This window comes from Apium graveolens, chromosome 3 (assembly GCF_009905375.1).
Source record: "Apium graveolens cultivar Ventura chromosome 3, ASM990537v1, whole genome shotgun sequence".
In the NCBI taxonomy this organism is placed as follows: domain Eukaryota; kingdom Viridiplantae; phylum Streptophyta; class Magnoliopsida; order Apiales; family Apiaceae; genus Apium; species Apium graveolens.
In genome coordinates this window covers 62482305-62495598 of record NC_133649.1, presented here as the reverse complement: position 1 = coordinate 62495598, position 13294 = coordinate 62482305, and the positions used below count along the sequence as shown (strand labels likewise).

Genomic DNA, 13294 nt, shown 5'->3' with positions numbered 1-13294 from the left:
AAATATTAGTGAAAAACCTAAAACCCCCTGTATTTGTTGAAGATGATGAATTTGTAGATAAAAATGAGGAATTTATTAATTTAGATGTCGATTAGGTTGATGTTGAGGATGAAAATGAGGAAAATGAGGTTGAACATGAGGTTGAAAATGATAATGATAATGTTGAGGGTGAGGATGAAGATGATAATATAGAGGATGCAAATATGTATGAAAATGTTGATGAGGGTTTCAATATTTGAATAAAATTTTTAAAGTGTGGATGAGGCCGGTCATTTTTTTAGGGCTTATGCTTTACGAAATGGATTTGCTATTAAAATTCAAACGAGCCATCGTAATAAAGACAACGAGATATATGGTCGTTTATATGTTTGTAGGCTTTATGGAAAAAGTGTCGCCGCCGAGAGTAGTCAAAATAAATGGCGTAGAGAGGTTCTTCCTAAAAGTGAGTGCAAGGTGAGGATGTATGTCAATTCTCAAAAGAAAAAACATCTTTGGGAGGTAGTTAGCCTTGCATTGGTACACAACCACAGTCTTGTTTCCCCTAGTAAGATGAGTTTGGTACAACACGAAAGACATGTCAATACGTAATGATAAAGTTGGTTTCAATGTTCAACATATCAGGAATGTGTTAAGAGACAAGAGGAAGAAAATGTTTGAGATTAGTGACGCCCAAGCGGGGTTTGACTTGTTGCATAGGTTGAATGAATAAAGTGGTTCTAAATATTTTATTAGGACCGGAGTTGATGAAGAGAATCGTTTGAAGTGTCTAGTATGGATTGGTCCGAGATATTTATTGGCCTACCAAAAGTTTTGTGATGTTGTGGCTTTTGATACCACTTATCAGACAAATAGATATGCAATGCCATTTTTCCCATTTACGGAGTCAATCATCATTATCAATCGGTGATTTTCGGGTTTGCATTGATGCGGGATGAACATGCGTCGACTTTTGAGTGGATCCTTCGTAGTTGGCTTGAAGGTGTGGGGAATAAGCCTTCATTGACTATAATCACGGATCAAGATCAAGCCATGGCAAGCGCTATTGCGGTTGTACTCCCGAATACTAACAATTTATTGTGTTCTTGGCACATAAGTCAAAAATTCCCCGAGAAATTAGCGCATTATTATTCGGCTTTTCTGGAATTCAAGACGGACTTCAATTATTGTATTTATAAATCTCTCACCGAATATATTTTTGAGGCTAGATGGGCATCATTTGTGAAAAAGTATCACTTGCAAGAGCATAAATGGTTAAATGTGTTATATGAGTTGAAGCGCAAGTGGATTCGTGCATATACTAGAAACACATTTTCAACATTTCAAAATAGTACATCGATGAGCGAGGAGATGAATTCTTTCTTTGATAAGTATGTGAGTTCGGCAACGGGTTTGAAGGAATTCAATGAAAATTCCCAAAAAGCACTGGGAAGACAATTCATGAAGGAGAATGAAGAAGATTATGTCACGATTAATCTAAAACGTCTCATGAAAATGCATACCACATTGAAGTATCATGCTTCTTGTATTTACACTAAGGAAATGTTTAGAAGATTTCAAGATGAATTGGTTGAGTCTTCAAAATACTTTGTTGAAAAAGATCGACGAGCTTGTAAAGAAGGGGAGATAATGGGGTATGTCTATACGTACTATAGTTGTTATAGGCCCATGTCCGAGCCTACGAGAAGAAATGTTTATTTTGTGGCATTCGAGAAAGCAAGCTTTTTGGGAACGTGTATGTGTTGAATGTTTGAACATTCGGGGCTACCTTGTAGACACTTATTGGCGGTATTCACTAAGAAACGGGTTTCGAAAATTCCCCCGTATTTCATAAACTCGAGGTGGACAATGCATGCCAATAGAGTTGATGGTATGTTGTCTTACGATTTGGATGTTGGACAAAGTCATGAGATGGCCTCAACCGATCGATTTAATAGCATGATAATGTTAACCATGAGTTTTTGTCAAAGTAGAATTGCATCCAAGGAACAGTATGATTATGCCGTTGGAGTGATGAATCGAGAAATACCAATTCTTGAAAGAATGTGCGTTGATGGAATTAAATCTTATGAAAACAATTCTCATGCTCCAAATGCAAGTGCTCATGAAGAACCAATTCTTGACCCTATTATGTCCCAAACTAAAGGAGGAAAAAAGGACGTTCGTTTCAAAAGTCCCAAAGAATCGATTGATAAAAAGGAGAAGCCGCCAAGAAAGTGCACCTATTGTCAAATGGAAGGCCATGATAAAAGAAAGTGTACTAGTAGAATAGAAGATCTTAAAAATGCTCAAGAATTGCAATATAATTAGTAATGTAGTATTTTGTAACGGAATGTTATAATCTTTTTATGAATTTGAACTTCTTGTATTTAATCTTGCTTTCATTAAGTTCCAGTCTTCTTTTGGTCTGGAGTCGTAAGCCCTGTTTTCGTCATATAATTGCCAATTATTGTCATATAATTGTGTTTTATTGTGATAGGTAACATGACTAGCTAGTATAGTGGTGACAACAACTCCGATCATAGTTGGGATCCAGTTTCCCATGTTAGAAACACATTCTCGGACTCCCAACCAAGCGACTCATGGTATGAGGACAATGATGAGGAAGTTGTGATCTCACCAACCTTTAGTGATATGGAAGATACATGTGGTGAGTTGATGCCCCTTGTGTACAATGATGAGCCGCCCCATGTGGAGGAAGATGAAACGGACTTGTACCCTCATGATGAGGAGGCTTACCGGGCCAAAAATTGGATCGAGGCATGCAATTGGATGGGGGTAGTGAACCATGGAGATTGGTGAACTCTGATCCGGATCCGTACTTCCTTCCGATCTTGAATTTGGGCAACAACACACCCGATGGAAAATGGAAAAAATACGGATGGAATGGCGGTAAGCTTGTTAAATGTGATCAGATTGCTGATATTGTAAACTTGAGGCCTCGTGAGGGTTATAATATGGACCAAATGCGCATTGAATATGTGAAGGATTGGGTTTCACACCTAACGGGAGGGACGGAGAGAAAATGCGAGACATATTTTGCAAGATTTCGTCTCTACGATGGCTCGAGTACCATTCCCGCTACCATTTGGAACGACTCCAACCCTTACCCGTGGAAACTTACGGAAGGGCATATCCGTGATGGTTGTGTACTTGTTCTCTACCATATTGCATGCTTCGTGGATACTACGCAAGGAGCTGCTTAACACCGGTTATCCGATGGTCTTTCTAATATACTAGGTAATTTTGGTTAGGATCAATATATTGATCATGTAATTTTCATTCGAACCTATGTATTTTATAATTTTCATTGAATTTTAGCAGGAAATTATGTATTTTCTATGAATTCAAAAATGAAATTTAAGATGAAAAGTCTACCTATAAATTTAAAATTGAAAATTAAAATTTACAAGTCGAACTATACATTAGAAATTGTTATGACATGTATTGAAAAGTTTTTTTTAACAATTGGACAAAATGTTGACTTTTGTTGACTTTTTACGGAATTTTCATTTTAATGTCAAAATTGAAAAAATATTTTTTTTTAAAAAAACACTCATTACCCTATTTTAAGACTTTTGAGAGTGGTTTGGAATTTTGGAAGTTAGTTTAGGACCAACTTCCAAAATTTAAGAAATTTCAACAGAAAGTTTTGGATGGCTGTTCTGTTTTTGGGGGAAAAAGCAAAAGGACGAACCACATAAATTTTCTGCGGTTGGGCTGGAGAGGGACTGCGGAAAATTTCCGCGGTTGGGGTCTGTGATTTTTTTTTTCTGCAGCCTACAAATAGAGCAGCCATAACCAAAGTTCACAACCTAAATTCACAACCACAATTCACAACCAAAATAAACCAACACCTACAACAATCCACCAAAATCCACCAAAATACACAAAAAACCACCAAAATCCACAAAAATCCAAACTGCACAAAAATAACCAAAATCCAACAAAATTAAACTCCGTCAAACCAAACAAACCAAATAAACCAAAATAAACCAATTAAAACTCGACAACATAAAATGAACATAATCCAACTACGTAATCCGACAACCTAAAATCAAATGAAATCCAACTACGTAATCCGACAACCTAAAATCAAATGAAATCCAACTACATAATCCGACAACCTAAAATCAAATAAAATCCAACTACGAAGTTTCATGATGTCTACGCATACAAATCCCGGGAATCCCCCTTGCCTTCCCTGGATGAAGCTCTTTGGCTATCCGATACCTAAAGGCATCCACCTCCTCTTGCGACCAATTCGGTACCTCAGCTAAGCCATATCCTTGTGTGAAGTAGTCCATGTATTTCATCACATAAACACCGCAATCATTGGAGTTTCGTTGCTTTGGTCTGGACAATAGAGCTAGGACCTTGGATGAAATAGGGTCACGCCCCTCGACTGGCTGTATCATATGCAATAGCCTCGGCAACAATCATGACTGCAATGAAATTATGATCCGAGAATGAATATAATATACAATTGGTAAGGACTATATAGAAGACATTAATAGTAGACAAGTAAAGGAACATACCACCACTCGTATATCCTCACGATAATCCGGCTCGTCATTCATTGAATCTATGATAAGACCTTCAAATCGCCTAATATTGAACATGAACAAAACCCAATGCACATCTCCAATACAACAGGGGATGAATATGTAGTCCGCCTTGATAATAGTAGGCCCAACATTAGCAGTGGCAAAACCAGTAAAACTATGTAATACTTTATTCCATGCCCTCTGCAATGTATCTCCACCGATCCTAGATGCTTTTCTGATTCTCTTCACATGTCCTTTCCCAAGTACAATGAAGTAGGGATTCATGAAGTAATAGACTGGTTTCCTTTCCCATATACGTCCAGTGTGAATCTCCTCCTCCCGACTCTTTAGCAATCCCTGCAAATAAATATGAATGCAACAAGTAAAATGAATGCAACAAGTAAAATGAACGCAACAAGTAAAATGAATGCAAGAAGTAAAATGAATGCAATAAATAAAATGAATGCAACAACTAAAATGTTTTAGCAACGAGTAACGAATAATACCATATAAGTGTATATGATCCGGTCATCAACCCATATTTCTGGAGCCAGACTCTGCATATCTGATGCATGGACATGATGGTCCTCAACAGTAAGACCACTGGGATTCCTCGGCTCCATCCCAAAGCCCCATCCCCAATCTGAATATATAGTATTCTTCTTTGTCATGCTGAGACTCTTAGTGATACTCCACTTATCTTCTTTCATCCTGCGGGATGCAAGCTTCGCGGGTCTACTAGATGAGGCAATAGTCTGGGGTGGTTGAGACACATGCTGGGATGGCTGTGTCATGTCAACAACATTCTGGGAAGGAATGGTTGGAATATCAAAGTCGTCAGCCGAAGGTAGAACGGAATCTGGTTTTATGTTTAGAAATGTGGGAGGTCTGTAGGTGGGTCCTTTGATCTTCTTAATCAACCGAGAGAATGGTGTGAGGAAGGTACCAGAAATCCTCCCAAACTCCTCCACAAACTCTGGAGGAACCCTAGCATCCAGCTGTTTCAACATATTAAGCCCGACAACCATCTACAAACAAAAACAAACAAACATTTTTCATTAACTCCACAAGATTATCATATGTGCAAGATGAAATACGTGTGAATGCAAATTTGGTAGTGTGTGGTGTAATATAAAATATGCATATTTGTAAAACACTTACAACTACATATCCCTCGAGGCTATCATACAACTCCCTCATCTTGTACTGTTGCTGAGGCTGTGGATCTGGCTTCCCTATTCGCATACAAGATATATCAGCATACCACGCCATGTAATCAGCCTCAGAAGCAATGTCAACCGAGTCATCAATAAGTCCATCCAAATCTGAACAAAACCTAACCCATTTGCCAATATCAATGAACCACTGTACAAGCCAATTCTCCCCTGCAAACGTGGCCACCTTAGCTCCCCTATAGCCAACCATGTTCACCGGCGCTCGTGGAATCTGGGGACTAGCACCAAACTCTCTGCTCACCCTGTCCGGATGCTGCCACTCGACCACATCAGAACATACAAGGGGAACTCGACCGCACCCAGCTAACTGTTCCTGTATAATCTCACTATCCATTATATCGTCGAATCTAGCATATGGCCTCCAAACCACCTCATCACCAGCAACACCATCAAACTCACCCCTATAGAACGGTAAGTTATGGTGAGGACCTGTCTTCCTGTGCTTGTTTGAAACCCCCACATGAGTATCACTAAAATAGGCCCATCCCCCAGCAACCGGATAATCCTCCTAACCGGGAGACCGTAAAGGCACGCTAATATGAGGAAATCTCTCGTAAGACCAAACCTGTAACACCCAGGCACAAAAAGCAATGCTCTTACTGTCCTTCTTTGTAGGAATATCCAAACCCTGGTATATATGAGCTAACACAGATGCACCCCAAGCATAATAAGGAATCTCCCGCATATTAATCAATGGGTGCGTATACCGAACATGAACAAGAGACCGGTTGATGCTAGGGAAGAGGATACAACCCATCAAGAATAGCAGATACGCCTTAGTATGTACAACCGTGGACCTCATATTATTCTTCTCAGGCTTCTGTGCACCATATATGGCGCCCTCCAAACCCGGGTCAGAAGTTTGGGGTCCACTACATATACACAATATATAAACCTGTATAAAAATATTATTTGCAATGACCCTGCTTTACATAACTACGGATCGCAACAGGTTAAAGTATGAAAATAAGCCACAACCTTAACTTTTATTACAACGTACCAAATCCCAACTAATTTAACTTACAACTGATAATAAAATTATTCTTACAATCTTACTATCTCACTACCGCCATAAGCTCCTGCTAACTCGATCCAACTCAATCTGGAATCCTAGCTCGTACATTGAACTGGGAAACCTCGCTATCAACCGTATTCTTCTTAACTGTAGAATACATAAAAAGATTCGCAAGAGTGAGCTAACTAGCTCAGCAAGTCACAATGACAATAATTGAGGTTAATCAATGATCAAACGAGATGATTCAGAGGAATCAAGTTTATTGCTAAATAATCATTAGAACTGGATATTCATTTTAAGTTTTAAAAACCATGGTTAGGCTGCTGATCAGTCACGCACTAACCCCGAGCAAGCACACAACACTGCTCTAACTACTGGATCCAAGGCACACATTGGCCTAACTTGACCATTGATATGGTCTGACCACGAATCTGGTCCATACAAAAAAAACTATCCAATTCTAAAGCAGTTCAATATGATAAACAATATAGTTCGATACAACAAGATCATAATCAATGATGATTAAACACTTGAATAAAACGTAAGGAAACTCATGGATATCACAAGGGTATATCAGGGTATGTATAAGAAACGGTTTTCAGTCCGTAAAATGATCAGATATTAGACGAATACTGATTTTTCAAGGTATAGTTCTTTGATGTTCTAAAGAATGGTTGGAGTATAAAAGTTTCTGCGTTTTCAAACAATTTTGTTCCAGTGTTTGGTGTTTGATAGTTATACACTTGGGGAGTAGTGTTATACTTGTGTGATTTGGTATCTGAAAATCAACAAAGGATGGTTTACGAAAAATTTAAGGCTTATGGCTCAAGAATCAAGTGAGGTGATTCGGGTTCAAGGTTGTATGATTCAAAGTACTTACAGCATAAAACAGAGCTATTTTGAATACTTAACAATATTTCACGAGAGAATTTAGAAACATTTGCATTATATCTTGAAAAAGGTTAGAAGTACTTGCCTTACAGGGCTTTACAACTATTACTGATCAACTCTGAGCCAACTCTGCCGCTCAGGCTTTAATGTTCAACCACTAGACCACATTAGATTCGACTTCGACACTCTGGTTTTTCTGTTAAAACTCTACTGAGCTCGTCGACTGCCTACTAGGTCATCTTTAGTCCAACGTCCACTTTCGGTTTCCCGACTAGAACCTACAGGGGTGAAATACTCTATGTTAGACACTCAGTTATGCTTGACATATCCTTGCTACAACCTACCCATAGGATAGCATATTCCGATTCGTAATTGCACATATTATTACGATACACATAGCAATCAGGGTTCATGTACTCAAGACTCGGTTTGGGATATATTTCTGTAAAATACATATAAGCATCGGTTCAGTAAACCAGGGTTGTTGAATATCTTACAAAATATTTCACCACGACACACAATTAGAGTTCATAAAATATTTATAATTATATAGCGATGCGTTCGATTATTCCCGATAATCGACATGATACATTCCCATATTTTGAAATTAATTTCCCGAAAATCGGGCAGCGTTCCCTTCGTTTATCGGACTACCCGTCGAAACATAAATCGACGTCTTAATTCCCAACAACAACGCAACAATCACAAATCCAAACAGCTCAAATTCATAACCCAATCACAATTAAATACGCAATCCAAGTTTCAATACAATCTTTAAATACCGGTTGAATATTTCTTGTTTTGAAAATAATTTCACAAACTAAATTAATACTTTAAAATTTTAGGACTCAGAATAAACATCACAGTCCACCGTCAGCTCACGAATGTTCATCGCTGACGGCGGCATAATTCCGACGGTACCCTTACGGGTTTCCTTAACGAAATTTCACCACTAATAAAATTCCCAGAATTCGAATAACTTGAATAACCACAGAAATTTCATTCGAATTTAATAAAATAATTGACTCATATTTTCATCACAAATTAAGTGCAATTCAGCAATTTCGAAACCCATGGCCACGCGCACACGTGCAGCCGGAGAAGAGAAAAATCAGGGCGGCAACAGAACACAGACAACACCACAATCACACAACTGGACAACGCACATACGTATACGTATGTGTATATGTATGTACACAATCGAATGGGACAGAATAAAAGCCACAGCCGAGAACAGCGACGGCGACCGGAAATTCAAGGCGGCCGGAAAAACAGAACCTCAGCGACGCAACTTACCGTGAACAGGGGAGGACGGGGAGTAGTCGAGGGAGAGAAAAAAAATCGAAAGGAACATGGAAAACAATCGAGGGAGTACAGAGATTGAGATCAGCCGAAATGCTTAACAGGGGGGTGGGTTTGCATCTGTGCGTTTTGTTTTTTATATATTTATATATTTTTTTCTAACCACTCAGCAGCTAGCACGTGTCACCTGGGTTTATAGAATTGTGACATAATCAATTTACTTGCCACGTAATTCCTGAATGCCCCGACTTATCTCGAAATTCGATTTTTTTTGCGAACTGAGTCGTACTTATAATGAATTCAGAAAATTACGAGAATAGTCTTAAAATGTTAGAAATATCCCGAAATAAATAGAAACGTAATTTTTAAAATTTTAAAATAATTTCTGAAACACAGTTTATACCCGCTTTTTAACAATTAAACGAAACAAGGCGCGGGTGAAATTAATCCCAAAAATTTCCAAAATAATTTTAAAATATTTGAAATATTTCAAACTTAAATAAATATGAGTTTCATTATTTTTAAAGAATCCTGGAATTAAATATGGATTTTATAAATAAATACAATCAGAAAATCATACAAGACTAAATAATTGATGAAATATTGATTTTTAAATTTCATAAAATCCCAAAAATAATTATTGTAATTATAAAACCATAAAAATAGTTTTAGAGATATTCCAAATATTTATGCAAATAAATTTGCACTAAATCCACTTTTGAAAGTGAAAACAATTCGATACAATTCCATAATTAATTACGGGGACAACCGGATACACCATAAATCACACATACATAATAATAAAATAAAACCGAGCTGACAAAAACTATACACACACTTTATTTATTTAATACTTCCACAATTACATATTTAAGTAATTCAAAAATACATGAGTCGTTATATCCTTCCCCCCTTAAAAAGATTTTGTCCTCAGAATCTGATCTAACTAAACAGGTGAGGATATTTGTCAAGCATATCTGACTCCAATTCCCAAGTAGACTCTTTTACTCGAGGATTTTAAAAGCACTTACTATAGATATACACTCATTTCCAAGGACTTGCCTTTAACGATCAAGAATTTGGATTGATCACTATATGCAGAACAAATTTGGACAAGAGCCCCTTGGCTCCTAATCAATCACTTAATTTAATTTAGATACTTATCGCTTTAATATTGACACGCAGAACACACTATATGTACACACTATTGTGACGGTCACATCAACTCATGGGCAACTTTACCTATATTTATCAACACCTCGAATGGTTCACTGATTTTAGGACTTAACATGTCCCTACTACTTAGACTTATCTAGTCTCTTTCAAGATGAAACTTGTGCTAACACTACTGGTCCTATTTCTATACTCATACTCTTTCTCGATACAATTTCGCCTTCTTTCTTTGTCTACTCCGAGCTGCTTCAATCAGTATTACTACGCTCTTGGTGTGCTGAATTAACTTGGAATTTGACAACTTTCTTTCTCCCACTTTACCTTAATAAAAATGGGGACCTACACTTGTGTTCACATGAAGCTTGGTAAAGTAGCATTCTAAAGCTGACATTGATGATAAATGATCATTCCAGTTTTTCCTTGAAATTCAATCTTTCAACATACCTTATATTGCCTGAATTGCGTCCTCGCTCTGACCCTTTATTTAAGGATGGTAGGCGGTGCTTATTCTCAACTTAGTATCCAAATATTTAAACATCTCTTACTCTTTTCCATCAGTTAAGGCTGAAAAGTAATCTTATAGATTCACGTATTATCACCTTTAAGTATTTGAACTTCAGATCCCACTCTTTCCAATTTGTTAATTAACTCCTCGGTGGTCTTAATTACATCCAATCCTTTCTTTCAGCCTAAGGCATCTGTTACCATACGGCTTTGCTCAGGTAGTTGTTAACGGATTAATTCAGAATCTTTTGTTACCCTTAGTCAAAATTTCATTCTTGAAGACTCAACGTATAGTTCCCTGAATAACTGAAGATGTTATCAATAAATACAATTCACTTACCTGAGTACTCCTTATATAACATGTTCCTTAATTCCTTATAGACAACTGATACACTTGTTATTTCACATAATATCACCGGAGCTTGCAATGCTCATAATTCACTTTAATCATAATCTCTGATATGTTCTCAGGTCAGATCTTAAGTTAATCCCCGAAACATAATATACTTCTTGAATTAGGTATCGTAAGTAATTAATTCTTTATAGAGGTCACTTAGTCTTATTTGTTATTTTGTTCAACTCCCGATAATCAGTACATAATCTCATAATTTCATTCCTTTTCTCCATCAATATTACTGGTACACTTTCGATTTACTTATTGTAAAACCACTCTTTGGTTTGCCTTGTCCACTAGGCCTCCGATACTTCGCCTTAGTTCTTTGACATATCCAACACTTCCCAATCCATTTTGAAATTTCCTTCTTGTACATGGTTATCACTATTTTTCTTTAAATACTCGTATATCTTGGCATTTCTTCAGCAAATCAAATACTTTATATTATGCATTTCCTGCAGGATAACATCCAAGTGCTGGAAGAAAACCCGGGGATATCGTGATCAGTTCTCCTGGGCGCATAAATTTCCTCTTACTAACTGCTAACATCGTGATCCATTATCTTCTCTTGACATCTCCTTATTATCCCTTAACAACTTCGACTGAAAGGTCATACTCTCCATCCTTGCTTCTTTGGGATTATATATCTAACTTCCAACTCCAACTTCTAAAATTCCATAGATAATTCTTCTGGTACAATTTCTATATTCGTTCTCACCTTTTTGCTTATCGCCTGCCTCTACATTTGCTTTTCCTCGTGAGTACATACTTCAAACTTTTATGGCCCATATAGATCTTACACTTTTCTCCATACATATCATGTTTCCCAATCTTTCAAAGAAAATATTATTATTGCTAGTTCCAATTATGAGTAGGATACTTCTGCTCATAAGGTTTTGGTTGTCTGGATGCATATAAAATAACTTTATTGTGTTGCATCAACACACATCCTATTCCCTTATGAGAAGCATCACTATAAATTATAAAATCTCCTTGATACTTTCAAAGTGATAAAGCAGGCGACGTAACCATTTTTTTTTTCATTTGACTCCGCAAAACTTTCTTCACCCTTCTCCATTTCATATAAAATTCTTGCTTTTGTTGGTGCTTTTGGCCTTCCTTTATTCATAGTAACTTTAATTTCTACTGGATCTCCTTTGGTCTCCTTCTCACTAATTATTTATGCTTTCTACCATCACAACTCTCACCTTGTAAATTTTACATACCACTTCTTTCTTCTCCAACTTCTCAGTTATCATTAAATGCTTTGCAGGGTCCTCTGTTGACTTTAAGTGTTACACTACAGCTTATCCAGATATTCCTTAAAGTTTCTGTCCGTCAAGTTCAAATATAACTGGTATATTGGTTGATCCAAATGACAATACGAGAACAATACCTAGTTCTGAAAATTATCTTTTATATATCCATAGGTTTAATCTTCAATTGGTGAAATACCAAGTCTTAAATTAGTCTTATAAAAGTACTTTGCTTCTTTCATTTGATCAAACAAATCATTGGGTCGAGGTAACATATACTTGCTCTTGATAGTAAACTTGTTGAGCTTTCGCTGGTCGACGCATAACCTCATACTTCCATCTTTCTTATTAATAATTAATGCCGGTGCACCTTATGGGATACACTGGGTCTAATCGCTTCTTCCTCTAACATCTCTTGCATCTGCTTTGCTAACTTCCTCATTTTAACTGGTAGTATTTTGTGTAAGGACTTGGTCACTGGCTTCGTTTCAGGTGCTAAGTCAATCGCGAGCTTCACTTCTCTATCTGGAGGAAATGTTGATAACTCATTTGGAAACATATCTTGAAACTCTTTAATTGCTATAAAATCTTCAAATTTTGTTTGCTTCTGACTTTTATTTATCTCATGACCACCATTATGCTCACATCTTGATCACCGTAATCATCGTTAACAAATTCTTTACTCTCCTTCTTCCTTTATATCTCATCATATTATCACTTAACGCTTCAGGACTATTTCTTCATCACGACGGTTTGTCTGGGCATCATGCTTCCATAGTTAATCCATTCCTTAGAATAATGTCAAGTCCTCTTGTCTCAAATGATATCAATTCTTCACAACTTATTGCCAGAAATCTCAATTCCATCATTGGTATTCACTTATGTAACAATTACACGTTCTTGACTTGCTAGTCCTTTAATCATAATCTCATCAATTCAACAGAGTAATTCATTTCATCAACAAAACCTTGAGAGGTAAA

At 37.0% G+C, this 13294-nt stretch overlaps 1 protein-coding gene across 1 annotated transcript; it reads left to right on the top strand.

The window, feature by feature from the left end:
* Positions 1-924: 924 nt before the first annotated feature.
* LOC141714264 (protein FAR1-RELATED SEQUENCE 5-like) lies at positions 925-2307 on the top strand. Its single transcript, XM_074517795.1, has 2 exons — positions 925-1631; positions 1773-2307. The coding sequence occupies exons 1-2, from the start codon at positions 925-927 to the stop codon at positions 2305-2307; spliced, it is 1242 nt and encodes a 413-aa protein (XP_074373896.1).
* Positions 2308-13294: the final 10987 nt, after the last annotated feature.

What these genes read in the sequence shown, in the direction of transcription:
- LOC141714264 (XM_074517795.1), top strand. Translation starts at nt 925, where the DNA reads ATGCGGGATGAACATGCGTCGACTTTTGAGTGGATCCTTCGTAGTTGG. An exon ending in AAAGAAGGGGAGATAATGGG is followed by an intron (nt 1,632 to 1,772) that starts GTATGTCTATAC and finishes GCTACCTTGTAG; the next exon opens with ACACTTATTGGCGGTATTCA.